General features: G+C 40.3%; 1 protein-coding gene across 3 annotated transcripts in view; it reads right to left on the reverse strand.

Annotated features, from left to right (window-relative positions):
• The window catches only part of KLF12 (KLF transcription factor 12), a 240,810-nt gene that overhangs the window by 90,232 nt on the left and 134,486 nt on the right, over nucleotides 1–16,092 (reverse strand). For all 3 annotated transcript variants that reach the window (XM_054271667.1, XM_054271665.1, XM_054271666.1), the window contains exon 4: nucleotides 506–1,052. In XM_054271667.1, coding sequence (XP_054127642.1) covers nucleotides 506–1,052 — 547 coding nt within the window. The remainder of the gene's footprint in view (nucleotides 1–505; nucleotides 1,053–16,092) is intronic.

Genomic DNA, 16,092 nt, shown 5'->3' on the forward strand with positions numbered 1-16,092 from the left:
CTACTTCTCTGCATCTGCTAATGCTCTTTGGTCCACAAGCCTTTCCTTCACACATTCCTAGAGCCTGATGATTGCTTCCTACTTGCTGGGGAACAATCCCTCTGACATTCCTCCCCTTGCTAAATCTGAAACACCTGGTGAGTTTTCCATGTTCATCTATGATGTTTTGTATATTCTCATAAATATCATATACTGACATTTTTTCCATTCTCCTACTTCTTCAGCTTCTGGAGAGGACTTCTTTCTCTCAGGACAGAACATGCCACAAATTGTCTGAGCATCTAACACCACTGCTAAACCCAATCTTAACTAAAAAACTTATTTACTTTAAAGATCATCTGGGATAAGACTTTTAAAGGTTCCTGCCAATTGTGTAAGTTGTACGTCTCTTCAGCAACAACACAGTAAGTATGGAAACGAACAACTTTATAATTGTCATTATGTTTTTCTCATACAAGACCAGTTTCAGAGATGCCACAGATGCACAAAACTGGCTGCACCTTACCTTTGACATGGCTTCTCCCATCCTCCAACAGTGGTACTACTATAGTGTTGTTCATATTCCCAGGTGATCTCACAGCTGTATAGACAACAGGTACCGACTGTACCACCACGGGGATACGGTGCACGTGACTCATTTTGTTGGACTGCAAGTTCATGGGACTTGAAGGTGGTACTGGATGGATAATGTGCAAAAACTGCTGGCCTCCAACACCAGATGCAGAGGCCACAAGAGGACCTGGAGTTAATACTGACGGTACAGACGCTGCTGAGGAGACTGATGTTATTACTGTGGGGGATGAAGCTGGCCGACTGGAAGAAGAAGAAGAAGTAGAAGTAGAGGAAGGGGAGGAGGCTGATGCTGTCATGGAAACTGGTGAAGATGAAGCTGCTGTAGGGGATGACCTGGCTTTGTTTATTGACAAGTCCACTGGTTCAGTCTGTGTTTGGAAATGGTCTGTAGATAATGAATCCTCCGTGGGGTCGGCCTTCATGTTGTTTAGTAACAAGGGTACAGCATCCATATCTGGGTAGTTGTGGACGTTTGGAGACTGTTGAGGAAGAACAAAAGGACACAGTTATACGTGTACATAAAGATGACTTGCACACGCAATTGCTAATGCACATCACACAACTTGATCATGAAAGCCACAGAACTTAGTCCCTTTTTTGGATCAGCTCATAATTGTAAAGTACAAATCATGCTAGAAAGTACAGACATGTTCTGTTTGAACAGAATATTAAAAAGAAAAACATTCTATTCCCATTTCTTAGAAAGTGTCAGGATTAACCGCACAAAATCATCCTGCTTCTTTGCACTATGCAAAGTCACCAATGACAGAAATTTTAGTATCTTCAGCAGTAAAAACTATTTATATTGACAGAACATTTTTTTCCCAACATCTAATTTTAAACCACAGCATTACTCTCTTTTGTCATCATCACTCAGACATGAAGAAAAAATGGTTATCACCATTTCTCAAACAACTTTCTGCATGCTCCAGGACTGTAATTTCTCCCTGCTGTCTACCTTCTTCTAGACTAGTCAGACCTGGTTGCTTCTTTCTGTCATGTCTGCTTCAAAAGGACTAGCCTTAGTACCCATTGACTTTTTAGAGTGATCTTTGAAGTTGTGTCCACAACAGATTTCAGAAGGTGCCTTATGCTACCCTCAGTCCTTCAGTTCTATATTTGACTTCTGCATTCTGAATGCTCACTGGTAATGAACTTACAGGTCAGTACAGAGCCACACATTTGTACGACTGCCCTGTCAGAGCGAGCAATGGTTACAGCAATTCATTATTCTGGACTAGCCCATTAGATAGCCTTCCTCATTGTTATTACTATTATTTCCATATTAATTGAGAACAATTTTCCTGACTTCACAAAACAATTTTATGCTTTAGATTAATTCTGTTAAAGCTGGTTGGACTAAATTTATTCTAGAGGGGTGCCGTCTGCTATTTTTATAGTTTTCCCTTATTTCTGTCATCAAAGAGGTTAATAGAATTTTTGAATAATGCTAGACCAAAGACAGATCCCTAGAGAAGTTCATTTGATATATCTTTCCATTTTGACAGTCCATCATTAATAACCAGTCTTTAATGATGTTTTTTCAAGTAATTTTCACCAGGCAGAGCAAGGCTGGAAATGCCCATCGATAATCTGGTCTAAGACAAAGCACAGCTCTCAGCTCCTTAGCTAAGGAACTCCACGGCACTGCACTGCAGCAGAGCTTCTCTACAGACAGGCAGTCACACAGTGTAGCACCCAACCCCAACCTCAACACAAAACACTGCTCCTTCAAACCTCACTTGACCCAAAACAATTATTCCCTGTACAGACCTAAGCAGCTCTAAATGCATTAACTTGATCTCTAGATTACAGTATTTACAAAGTATCTAAAAATATTAAGTCGAAAATATTTAAGCTGGAAATATTTTATTGCATCTACTGTCAATAAACTAAGAATCAATCAAGCTATGAATTCCCTTTGGGATTTTTATAATCAACTACAATAAATATTTCCAAGGAAAGACCTCCTTGTTTTGAGTCAGAGTCAAGCTTCAACAGAGAATGAAATTCTATTGAAAAAGAAAAATACAAACTTATATTGAAAACTGCAGTAATAAGGACCTAACTGGATATTATCCCTGGCATGCTGAAAGATGAGATGTTCTAGTAGATCTCATCTATTCAGCTGATTTGATTGGTTCTTGGATCTGACATTTCCCCCTATCTGAAAGCAAGAATATCTCTGGAATGATCTGTTCCTCTATTTATACACCAATCCATTTAAAATAAAGGGACCACCATCTAAATAATGGAGTCACCTGAACCCTGGATCCTGCTAGTCAAAGCAAAATATCCCTTTTCATAAAGACAATGGGAAATTATGCTAAAAAGAACACAAAGTGACGAACAGGTTACTTTTCAAAACACATAACCGGCCATGAGTGACAAGGCTACGTAAAGCTCTTCCTCAAGAAGGCAAACCTGCCTGTAATTGCCAGGTGATGATTCCTGGTAACTTCCTCTCAAACACCTTATCCTGGCTAATGTTCATAATGAGACGCCCCCCCCACCATGCCATCATAAAGACAAACCATAAACAAACATGGCACAGAAAGTTAATTTGTCAAATCTTGACAAGTCTCATCTACACGCACTTGGGCAGACAGACTGGTCCTGCTGAACTGAACAGACAGGCACCAAAGCAAAGGCAAAGTGGAGAGGGACACCTGCACCTGAACCCTCATAAGGCCAAAGGCAGCATCTCCTATCTTAAATGTTTGAGAGGAGAGGGATAAATGGCATCAGCTTGTGCAGGAGAGATGAGGGATCCCCTCATGCACATGGCCACATCTAGAAGCAGCATGAATCACCAGCTCTATCCACAGTGCAGATAAATCCACTACACTAGAAATCCTATGTTTCTTTACTCCAGGTTTTCCCTGGGTGCCAGAGGCAGATGTCAGGTTGATCCACTGCCACAAGGGACTGAACATAAGGGATCTCAAAAGCTATTGCCAAACAGGATGGTGCATCTGCCCCGAAGTCCTACCTGGCTTTGCAGCAAGCAGCACTAGGTCCCTCACAAGAGGAGTAAAGAACCTCAAACCCTCCTGTAGCTGACACCACACAAAGTATTTGTTTCATGGATAGAGTTAATGGTCTTTGATACAAAGCACAGGTCACAACTTACAGATTTTTCTAAGCTGTGCTAAGAACAGACCTTTGTTTCACTACAGCAATTACACCTACTCCTTTGGGAATTCAGAAAAAAAGTAACCTGTAACTTCAGACTATCATACAAATCACTCTCTTTTAACAACTCTTCTACATTTACTTTTACTTGTACATTCCTTACATTCTATGTATCATTCCCTAGGTACTCTATTCTTGTCCAGAGCTGCTGGAGGGGTCACACAGTCTCTGTGTACTATGGTAATGCAGTTGATATTATTATTTCAGTCTTCAGCAGTGAAACAAATCTTGAAACCTTTACAATCCCTTCATGAATTTCTCCAAACAGGATGCCAACTGGCATGCCCTTCCATAGCTGCCTTTCCCTGACAAAACTATAAGACTAAGGATGCCTTTTCTTTGGTAAATTCAGGATGTGACTGATGTCAGCTGACATTACAAAAAACAGCAAGATCCTTATCAAAACAGGTTTGTATGTCTCATATTTAAGACAAAAATTGTAAGCAAGTGCTATATTTTCTTTTGCTAGTGGTAAACAAAGAGATCTACCCCAACAACTCACACTCCCTACAAGTGGTATATGCTCCTCCATGACCTCAGATTTTATCTAAGTTGCCAAAACTCTATTTAATCAGTATGTGAGCCAAAACTTGGAACATTAAATTTATAATTTTCTGAAAATGAATGGTATAAGTAAACTTCTCCCAATGATGACAGCTATTCCAGAATGAGGAACTACGGGAAGAAGAGCAGCAAGGAAGCCAAAAGGAATGGCTGAATTCTCAGAACACTACTTCTTAGCATCTCCCACTAATTAACTGAGAAATACCTGTTTATTTTCCTAGACACTGACTGTTGTTGTTAGTTTTATCTAATGGAACTACATATTTTCCAAATGAGAAGATAATAAAATTGTGGCTGCGATATTCAGTGTACCTTCAGCCATTCTGTCAGCTCAACTGGAAGGGAAACAGATTTCTTCTGTCTCTCTGTCCTTCCATTCTCATCTGGTGAACTGGGCTTCTTGTGGTGGTGGTGTGGGCTCAGAGGATTGCTACTTTGGGCATCTGAAGCAGGCTTTTCCTGTCTGGCTCCCAAAAGCATCTGTGTTGGTTTTGCAAACTTCATTTTGGTTTTAGCAGTCTAAACTCTGTTGCTGAGAGTTTGGCAGCTTTCAGAACATTTGGTGACTTAGAAAGGGTTCATCCTAAGGTCCCTGTAATTCAGTGGGCTGCCCTGGACACCAGCCCAGACCATGGAAACACAACATGAGGGGTTACATCTCCACGTGGCCTCCTTCATCTCACTGCTCAGCCTGCTGGTACAATGGAGAGGGACAGCTTCAGCCCTGCCACCAGCTGGGACTTGAAAGCAAATCTCAGCAACGCCATGTCTCTGCAACATTGCTGTTGTATCCTTATGCTGCTCACCATCCACTCCAATCCAGGCTGAGCCAGAACTGGAAAGCAGGTAAGGATGGCTCCCTGCTAGGAAAGGCTTTTGAATAAAGCTGCTATTAATCAATGCTCTTGGCTCATGCTTTTTGTGCCTGCCCTTTTAAAGCTGTACACCAGTATTCTCTGCAGTGCTCTGTTTCATTAGCTTGTCATTAATAAATACCACCAGGAACATAACACGTGATTTCCCTATTCACAAAGATTTTTTTGGCTGAATAAAAAAGCATTCCTTACTCCTTCTTCCCAGACCGTTAAGGAAAAACAACCAGTCTACCTCACAAGCAGCCACAATACCTGGAGCAAAACACGGTGGCGTTGTGGCTGGTAACATCCTATCTGTTGGGCAGCCATCCTTCCTGCACAGTTCTTCATCTTCCTTCCAGCCCCCTGAATTCCACCTCCACTTAATTTGTGAGGAAATTTTGCAACAGCCCCTTTTAAATCTACTCTTATTCTACTCATTGCAACTCCTTTGTGTATCAGCACTGTCTCCTACCCTAAAGAAGCCATGAAGAGCTCACAGTTTCCACACAGCTGAGGTTAAAACCAGAGAAAAAGCAAAAATCATTTTGTTGCCAGCAGCTCATTGTGACACCTTGCAGTTCACCAGCTTCACAGGGTACTAAGCCACAGTGAGTCTTTAAGCCCTTGTGGACTTCTACTGAGCCCACACAACTGAGCCACACAACAGAGTTTACAAACCTTCAACAATCAGCTGTCAGCTTTTGAAGTGTCTTCCTTTCTGGCAGCAATCTCCCAAGGTCAAACATTTTGTAAGAAAGCATACCAAAAAAGCTGTCCTTGATGACGGAAACAGAACAGACTAAATTTAGCGTATATAAAATAAGCTAGCTTTGAGGACAGGAAGTTAAAAAATAAATTGCTAAGCATTTAACTCTTCAGTCAAATCACACAAAACCCCTTCTTGGTTCTCATTATGCTCTCCCACCTCATTCTGCTACAGCAGGAGCAATTTTAGACAAGATGATTTTGTTTTGTCAGTGTTAAAGAAGACTGAGATAAGAAAAATCATACTCTATCTGAAAAGTTCGCCACAATTTTAACCCCATCATTGTCACTGCAGCACCAAAACGCCAAGGGTCAGCAGTGCAGGCATGCAGCCTCTCCTGGGCAGGCAGTGCAGAACGTGGCCCAGCTAGAGCAGCTTTCAGCTCTGATCATGATGCTTGGAGGGTGAAACCTTAATAATCAGAAATACTGTGCAGGTCAAAGATTTTCTAACACTTCACAGTCAATGAAAACCAACACATTTTAAACTACAAAACCCACTTGCTCTAGAAGGAGTCATTTTGCTTTTGCATAGCACACAGATGTGCTTACAACTCTGATGCCATGAGATGAGCAGGTGGATTGGGTTTAGAACATGGTGTGCTCCACACAGTTTGCTTTTCAAATTAAAATGGAATATTTTTCTTATCTTTCTCGTGATATGGTAGAAAGTTCATGCCCCTGAAACTGCACTTCTGTAGGTGCTGGGCATGAAATATATCTGCCTATGAAAGGTTTTGTCCTACCCCACCCTGTGGGCAATTGATGAGCACAGAGGCTGCAGCTAGCGAGGGTATGTAGCAGCCTGGGCACTTCAAAAAGCCGTGTAGGTTGTGGCTCAAGTACCCAGAGCTTTACTTGGAGTCTTTTTAGGGCTTATTTTGCTAATCTAGGGGTGAATTCTCTTTGAAGTTACAGGAAGAGATGTTTTTCAAAACCCCTTCCCAGCATGAGAAATTACTTTCACAATATTTGCTTCTGCCTGAAAATTCTCACTTTAACTAAAGCAACAAAACACTCTCAGAAAAAGAAGTAATACAATCTGCAAAAATATGAACTAAACAAGCTCTACTTGAAACACTCTGCTATCCCTCTGAAAAGATGACACATCCAAGACTCAACTATGCTCAGTTTGAGATGAGGCTATTATTATTAATCCACACATAAAGGATGCACCAGTACAGTGGCGACAAACAGCTGTATAAAGGCAGAAGGACAAACACATACACAGCTGAAAACTAAAACAGAGCAAAATACTTAAAATTTTGTTTCCACATGCTAAAGCACCAAGAGAACAGGCATTTCTGCCTTTTTGCTCAAGGCTGCTCCTGTAGGCTTTTCCAGGCTCACAGAACTGCTCAGCTTGGACGCACTGGAGAAACACAGGAGGTCATGCTGAAGAAGAGGGCCAAATGCAAGACAACGAGATCATTCTGCTTCATTTCTGGAAGCACAAATTTAAAATGTGTCTTACTGTCAGTTTTCAACAAATAGTTGCTCAGGGTCAAGGTTAAATTTTGTTCCAGGGAAGAAAAGAGAACCCCAAAAGATGGCACTCCCAAATAAGGTTGACTCAGACTCTGTCAAAATGACTCATATGGAAGCTTTTATAAAAGCATCAACCTGAGTGCTGAGAAAGGCAGAGGGTAAAGTCCAGGAATTATTAAAATAAAAAAAGGCTCCATGAAAATTCCTTCAACCAAACTGGAATTCATTTAACAGTAGAGACCGAGAGATACCTACTTTAAAATACTCATGATTCATTTAATGTATCATTATCTCTGCATAACACTTGGAAGTTTGATTTAAAAGTGGAGGTTTCCAACCCTCAAGGCCTAAAAATAGTATTTCTATTCTCTTTGTGAGTCTGAAAAGACTAAAGAAACTCCCATAGCATATTCTGTGAGGCACAGGTGGCCTTGTTAACTGAGCGTTGTTAAATGTGTAGAATCTACAGAGGATGCTCCAAAATAAAAAGAAATGAGGAGACAAAATGCAAATCAACCATTTGTAAACACACAAGCAGAATTCAAGCTCCAAGGCTGTCAACACTATCTTCTAACTTTTTTGATCAGTGATACTATGATGTTATTCCACAACACTTCAACATTAAAAAAAGTACCACGTGCTGCAACCTGTAGTAACACTTCAAATTAGGACTGGGGAAACATGCTTCAAAATGGGAGAAAGGAGATCCCTATGCAAACAGCATTAATTTTTAAACACGTTTAACAGTAAGTGCAAATAAATCTAATATGAAATGACTTTTTTTAAAATAATATGTTTGCAAAAACGTAAGCATTAACATTACTTTGCATTCAACTCTCCTGTCCCAAAACTGACAGGTTTATCCAAGGATTTCTATAACAGAGAAGGAAAAATGAGTGATTATAGATTTCTACCAACCAAACTAATCAGGCCCTGTACTATCTAGTATGTTAAATGTAAAAAAGATCTATATCTTGAAAATCTGGACAAATTCTCAGTATCTCAAATTCTACATGGGCCTGCTGTGATATTTTTGATAAGTAACAAAACCCTAACAGAACCTTGTTCCCTAAATCATGAACACATTCAGAACACTGGATGCTCAGCTTAGATGTTTTACTTATGTTTGAGAAGTGTTACTAGAATGCTCTGTCAAAGGAAGAAGTCATTGAAAGAAACAAATTAATGCTCATTGCTACGACACAAGCCTTGAAGAGAAACAAATCTAATAAAAGTGCAATGCTTGGATTATTACTTGCTTAAGCATAAAAAGAATATTGGTAATATATTTGTATTCCTTGTACTGATCCATTTTAGATGTGAAAATAATTTCTGAATAAATGGTAGATCCATAAATAGTTGGTAAAGGGAAGGTAAAATACCAGGAAAAGTATTATATTACCCCAATTCAATTTAGGAGATTTTAAAAGAAATTAATTTGTAAAATCCTAGACAACAGGAATTCGTAAAATCACCTAGCAGCTCCCCTTCTAACCCTTCCCCCCAACTTACAATGAAAACATTGAAAGCCTGAAGAAAAATTTGCAGTCAACGATTTTTTAAGTTAAGATTTTGATGCAAAGTTTTGATATACATTTTCTTACCCTGCACTTTACTCAGAAATATTCATAAGTATATTAGCAAAAAGGACTACGACAAATAATGCATGAAACTATTATTTATACCCTTTAACCACCTCAAGCTGTCACTGAGTTCAGGCAAAACTCAGCCATGACCAAACCAGCCTTCGAGCTGGGCTCTGTGCACCTGGTAAATAGAGCTGATGTGGAAATGTCACAAAAGACTGGGCAGTGCTTCTTTTCAACCATTCCTCATTATTCAGGCTTGCTCTGAGGCATGAAGGTCTCTGTTAACTGCTTCAGTACCTGTGCACCCACTGGACACGTACGTGGTGGTGACGAAGGTGCCACGCCTGAAACTCACATCCAGTGCATCATCCACACTCTGCAACTGAGCTTCTCCATGCCTTTCCTTGCTTGTCATTGCTCATCTTAGTTTCCACCAGAAGAATTCATCTTCCCAAATGAACCTCCTCCTGTTTACTATCCTTCAAGATGAAGTTTAAATTAATTTTGCTCCTCTGACCTCCCAGCTGAGGCTGCACTCAGTGTCAACATTTCTCCAGTAAAATAAATAGATGGCAGAGATAGGTACAGTTAGGTCTGACTGAAATTAACCCTTTCAGTGGCTTAAAAAACAAGTGTTCACCCCAGAGAGAAAACATTTCAAGTTTTACTAAAACTAACACTTTCTGTGGTCTGCTCCTCAAACTTATTGCTGGTCCTAGTAAAACAAACATAGCTGGTACTGTTCACTGTTACTGAGGGAACATGGCCTGAGTTTGTATATCCAAAATCTCTCAACCTCCAAGCGTGGGTAGCTCTACTCCAAGCTCTTTAACCTGGGTGAAAGCAGTCTGCCTCATTAAGCCCCTTGAAATCCTTGCCTGCTTCCCACTGCCGCCCTTCCTCTGGGAGCAGGCAGCACTGAGGTGGACATGAGCTGACCTCAAGGAAGGGAAAACAGCCAAATTTATGAAAATAACAACACTGGCTAGAAAAAAAGACCTACAGAGGCAGACAAAATGCAGAGACTGGGTCAGAACTGTCTGAAAGGGGAAAGTTATATAGTAAGTCTTGGCCGGGAAGGCTGGGATGCTACCAGTAATGGGACCCAGGCTCCAAGGGATCATGTCAAGTGAGTCTGTAAATTAAAGAAATCAGGCACTTTAAATCCTACAGAAAACATTAAGTCACCTGATGCCACCTCAGATACAACAGGGAGGCCTACAAGATGAGGATGAGTGTGGGAAGGAGATGGTGCTCATGCCTCTGGGTGAGGGGCTGGCTGGAAAGGCTGCAGGGGTTGGCCATATGCCAGGGCATGTGCCAGCCTGGAGAAGAGGAGGCAGGCAAGTCAAGCTTGGAGTGACCACACAAAAAGGCTTGTGCTCAGTAAAGCAAAATGCCCCACCAGTGCCTGGGACCTGAAACTGCTGAGGTTCACCATTCCTCTGCTGTCAGCAGGCATCCCAGAAAGCTGCTGGTGAAACATCCTGTCCCCCTGTGACAGAAAATCCTGTCCCTCTGTGACACTCGTCCACAGAAAATGAAGAGAAGAAATGCATATTGCAGTAATGGCCCACTAAGGCTCTGAGCAAAACCAGCACAGACAGCCCTCCTCCCAAAGGCTGACCAACACTGCCCAAAGGCAGACTGCTTCAGCTTAGGCTCACCAATGCTCTTTTAGCATGGCTTTTGGAAAAGTAGAATTGGGATGGCTGTTTCTGACTTTTTACCCTTAAAGCAAACAGTCATATAAACTATGAATATGTATATTTGGAAAATTAATTCCTAATGCCTCTGGACTGGATTTTGACTCAATTCACTGTCCTGGTACATCACAGTACGTATTGTTACAGAAGAAAAAAACGAGAATAAAAACCAACTCTCTCTGTGGACCTACTTTGAGTCTTTATATAAAGTTTACAGTTAAAGACTAAGTAGAACAACATAAGGATTATGAGATGGACAACTGACAGTACACATGGACCAGCAGACAAACAGTCCAGTACAGACCATTTAATGCAATACTCTGGAGCTGACTACAAAGATTTCCTTGGTTCAGTTCTTATCCTATGACAATAATAATCACTTACTGACTACTGCAAAATTTTTAGTCTTCAGAAATCTCGTTTACATGTAGATAACATAGACTGCACTTCCACTTTAAAGAAGGAGAAATGTAGGGAAGAATCTCTAGAGATTTTCCCACACTACAATATCAAATTTAGAGCTGTAACAGTAGAGCTAAAACATTGTAATATTCAATATAAAAATTAAATTCATTCTAACTATGAAACCCTCTTTATATTATTTTATTATTTCTGACTTTTAAGGGCTGAATAAAAATAGCATAAAATAAAGTATCATTATTCAGAGTACTTCTCCTGCTCTAAAGTAAAGCCTGCAATGTGTATCTGTAACAACTTCCATTATTTGAAAGGCTCACCTCTGAAATCTGAAACAACTGTACACACTCAATATTTCATTATACTTTTAATCTTAAAACAATAAACATCTTAGCAACTGAACTAAAATGAACTCAAGCTAATTATTTTTTAATAGCCAACAATATTACAGTGATATTATTACACATCAGAAGAAACTGGGTATTTACTTGTTTTTCTCAGAGCAGAGTTAATACAAAACTATGATCACCATGTTATTACTTATGGGTGACATCACTTCAAGTTTGCTCTGAAGAACTAATTGCTTTTAAACAGAAAAAAACACTAATTTTCAAAGAAAGTGTTTGTAATAGCTACTTAATAACTCTTCATTTCCTAAGCTTAGCTCAACTTCAGAATATATTACTATACCTAAAATTAAATTCTGTTAGAGACAAAACAATTGGGCTTTGACAACAAGTAATGCATATAAAAATGCCATATTAGACATTTAAAACTAAACTTTAGTTTAGTTTAAAACAATGCTCTTGAACCCCCCTCAGAGATATACATTTCAACTTAAGGAAAACTTCTTATATGCTGCCCATGGTGACAGGGGCAACCAGACATGAGCTATTCCTCTTGCTTGTGAAAAGAAAACATGGAAGAAATGTAAAAGATAAAAAGGAAGCTTTTATTTTGGTACACAAATTATTTTTCAACAGAATAATTACTTTTACTTCAAAGTAGAAGTTTCTATTTAAAAATAAAGGAAGAGAGGGAGAAGTAAATACCAGAATGAACCATTGTTAATGATACACACTGACCCATTTAAACTTTAGGTAAAGAACACATCAGGTATCTTCTGATCTTTTCTGTTATTTCTTTACTGATTACAACCAGCTAGTGCATTTGAAATCAATTCCCAAAGTTTTTTGTTGACCTAAATCCTCTTTCCTGGCCTCTTCCTCACCCCTTTCCTTTGTTAACAAAACAACATTCTGTACAAAGTTTTCTCTTGGCTCTTTCACTAAGAGTGCCATGTGCCACCAGAGACCTCCTGGAGTGTGAAGGATGGCCCTGAGCTCAGGGACAGGCTCTGGCCCCTCTTGGGGAGGAACTGGCAGTGGCTGGGGCACACCAGGGTACCCCTGAGGACACAAGCTGTGCAATTACCTACCTATGCCAACCCAGCAAAAAATGCACACAAGCACCTCTTGCAAGCACACAGAGGGACAGAAGAAAAAAAATGCTTTGTGCTGGTAAAAGAAAAGGTTCTGCAATTCTTAATTTCATTTTAAGTACAGACACAAATGGACTGTCTGCAAAGTGATGGTGTGTAACATCAGAACAGTGACATCAGGATAAGCACTGCCACACTTCCCATGTTAGACCAAACAGGACACAACACCTGGTACTGGTTATGGGACTGATGTTTTGACCCATCATTGATATCACAACCCATATTTGAGTAGAAATTATGGTTACAGTCAAAGAAAGAAAGTGCATAACTGCATGTGTCCATCGACACTGAGAACTTAATGCTGCATTTTCAGATGCATACACACACACATAGATGCATAATGAGAACTTAATGTGGCATTTTCAGATGCATACACACACCTTCTCAACAGCCAAGGGTCATGGGAAGGATCCAAGGGTACCAAGCGTTCCCAAATACTCCTCCTGACTGTTTGAGGAGTGCAATAGTTTAAAGGGCAAGAGCTGATCCCTACATGTGTGCTGCCTTGCTGCTCTGCTTCAGAAGGAAAACTTGCAAACTCAGTGTGCTTATTTACTTTGGGAGAGGTGCATGAGGTAACCTAAAAAAAGTATAGATTCAATCACTCTCTTTTTCCAGTCACCAAAAATACCCTGCCTGGCAAATGAAGATGACCATACCAAATACATCCTTGAATAGGCATACTCAAAATTCTGCTTCTTCTGAGACACAGTCACTATTATTTTGTTGACATGTGGGTCTTATGCTCAAGCTGTTTTACAGTGCTAATTAGTACTGACAGCTCCTAATATATTACAAATTAAATAGGAGAATTCACACTTGGGTTTCAGGACTCTTTTATCACTGAATTTAAAAGAGTATCTGTAGCTTCAATATATATGTAATTGCATGTTACAGGCATGAAAATCTAACAGGAGAAAACTGTAGGCTGTAAAGTGCAGCTGTTTCATAAATGGCTTGGCATCTCACAACTTCACTTTGGAAATTCAACACTTCTGCTGTCAAGCAACACAGAAGACAGATTCTGGCACAGAACATCACCTGCATAGACAGGGTCATGGTTCCTCTGTGGAGCTGCCTGTGGCAGGGCCACAGTGTAACCGTGCCCATTGATTAATTAGCTCAGGTACCTCCTTCAGAACACCTGTACACTCACCACTGTGCTCTATTTCACCTCTACTGCACACACTCACAACACAAATGTAGGGAATTGTAGGAAAACTTGGGTTGGAAAATGGACCTTGAAAGACCCACCTGCTGCAGGCAAGGACATCTTTCACGACTCCAGGTTATTCAAAGCCCCAACCAACCTGGCCTTAAACACTTCCAAGGACAGGGAATACACAGCTTTTCTGAGCAACTGATTCTTGAGTCTCACCAACATCATCATAAAACTTCTCTTCCTTATGTCCACTCTAAATCCATGCACTTTTAGTTTAAAATCATTGTCCCTTGTGCTGTTGCCACAGATCATTATTCATCTTTCTTATAAGCCCTGTTTAAATACTGAAGGGCTGCAATATGGTCTCTCTGGAGCTTCCCCTGGTACTTTTCTTCTCCAGAGTGAACAACTCCTGTCTCAGCTTTTCTTCATAGGAGAGCTGTTACATTCTCCTGCTCAGTTTTGTAGCCCTCCTCTGGGCCAGGTGTAAACGTTATTCCTCAACACAGAAATAGTTGATACAGATCCAACCACTCCCCCACCCACCAAATTTGTTTTCTAGAGACACAGTCATATAAATAAATTAAAATCATGCTTTGATAGTATATGTACTACCCTTTTGCAGTACTCTTCCTGCTGTTTCAACAGCATGTCTACTCCATGACTAGCAATCCACTACATAGAGTAAGGTTGGCAGCTACTGCCCGTCTTTACAGATATTTGGCTGTGGCAAAAAGCTCATCTTCTGTGTACTTCCCAAGCAACAAACTTCACAGTAACTGCTGCACCAGTGAAGAACAGCAGGTCTATTAACTGTGAACAGGCCAATTTTCCCAAGAAAGACTGAAGCAGCTATGGAAAATTCTGATGGCAAGGAAGGTCTCCTACACGCTCAGTAATTATGTGCTAGAGAGAGTTACATGCTTCAGATTAACTTTGTAAGAAGGAAAAAATAAATATCCCAGACAGAAAAAAACCCATCACACTGAATAAAAACCTTAACCTAGCTAGCAGGAAAGTGGTTTCTCAGGGCAGCAGAACATTACACTGTCTGTCCAGCTGGTGCTGGGCTAAACCACCCTCACCACCTGCGACTAGACTCCAGCAGTGAAGTTCCTGTGGAAAAAGGAAGGTTCAGTTGGGAAAACTGAGATTCACACCAACCTTCACTTTGCATTTTATAGAAAAATAATGACACCGAGGAGGCAGTCTGGAGTTCTGATTTTACATGATTTAGATAATCACTGGATTAAATCAGTGAAGTGTATTTTCTAAGCAATGTGTGAGGTGGTGTAAGCCTGTATTCCTCTAGCACAGCTGTCAGCAGGCTCTGGCTTACGTGCTAAATTGTGACATGTGGGTAGACTGCCAGTAGCACACAGCAGGAATTAGATGCTAAAATCATCTTTCACAGAATCAAGATATCGTGAATTACCTCTCTGGTAATACACAGCCAGTTAAGAGAAAAATCCTGCTGAGAACAATTCTTGAAAATTTGCCTAGCAAGTAAACTCTGATCAAAACATTCTCTTTCTCTCTCTCACTGCTGTCCTGTAAATCTCAGAACCTGTAAAGCAGACTAGTTTGAAGAGGATGCATCAGAAGATCCCATCTCAGAACAACAGCCTCATAACTGCACCTCATAAATCACAAAAACCCTCATAAACAGAGCTCTCCTTGCATGTGTGGGAGAGAGACTTGAATCCCTTCAGGCACTGGTGCAAAATGAACCCAGGTCTTCCACATCATTAGTGGTTAAGTGACCCATGCTTCTAAGTAAAAAGAGAGCAGGAACATTACCTGCTATTTCTCTACTTTAAAATAGGGGGTTTCAGGGCATCTAAAGCAGAGTCTGAGTCACAGCAGTGGAAATTTTAACATTTCAACCACCAGGCCAGGTGCCCTCAATGGGAGAGATACACATCACCTCTGTTCCTAGTCCTGATTAGAGGCATGCAGCACTGAGCTGCTCTACCTTTAAGGGGTCCACAAACACATAAAAACTATTTCAGGCCTTAAGAAATACAATATATTATAGCTAAAAACAATGACATTCCTCTGAATTTTTGTAGTCAAACAGAAGATTTAAGGATTTCATTTTTTAATTCTGTCACTGAAACCCCTATTGATGGTCCACTTCAGGAACAGATCAGGCTAAACACCCATTTATTTTGTTGTGTACACAATTAGAATAAAGGATTAATACTTGCCTTTGACAAAGTGTCCAAGTGGCTAGCTGACATGGGCATAATTTAATACAAAAACAGTGCTGTGA

Source organism: Melozone crissalis, unplaced genomic scaffold (genome assembly GCF_028551555.1).
Source record: "Melozone crissalis strain CALT ecotype California unplaced genomic scaffold, PUWL_Pcris_2 ptg000013l_1, whole genome shotgun sequence".
NCBI classification, from domain to species: Eukaryota; Metazoa; Chordata; class Aves; order Passeriformes; family Passerellidae; genus Melozone; species Melozone crissalis.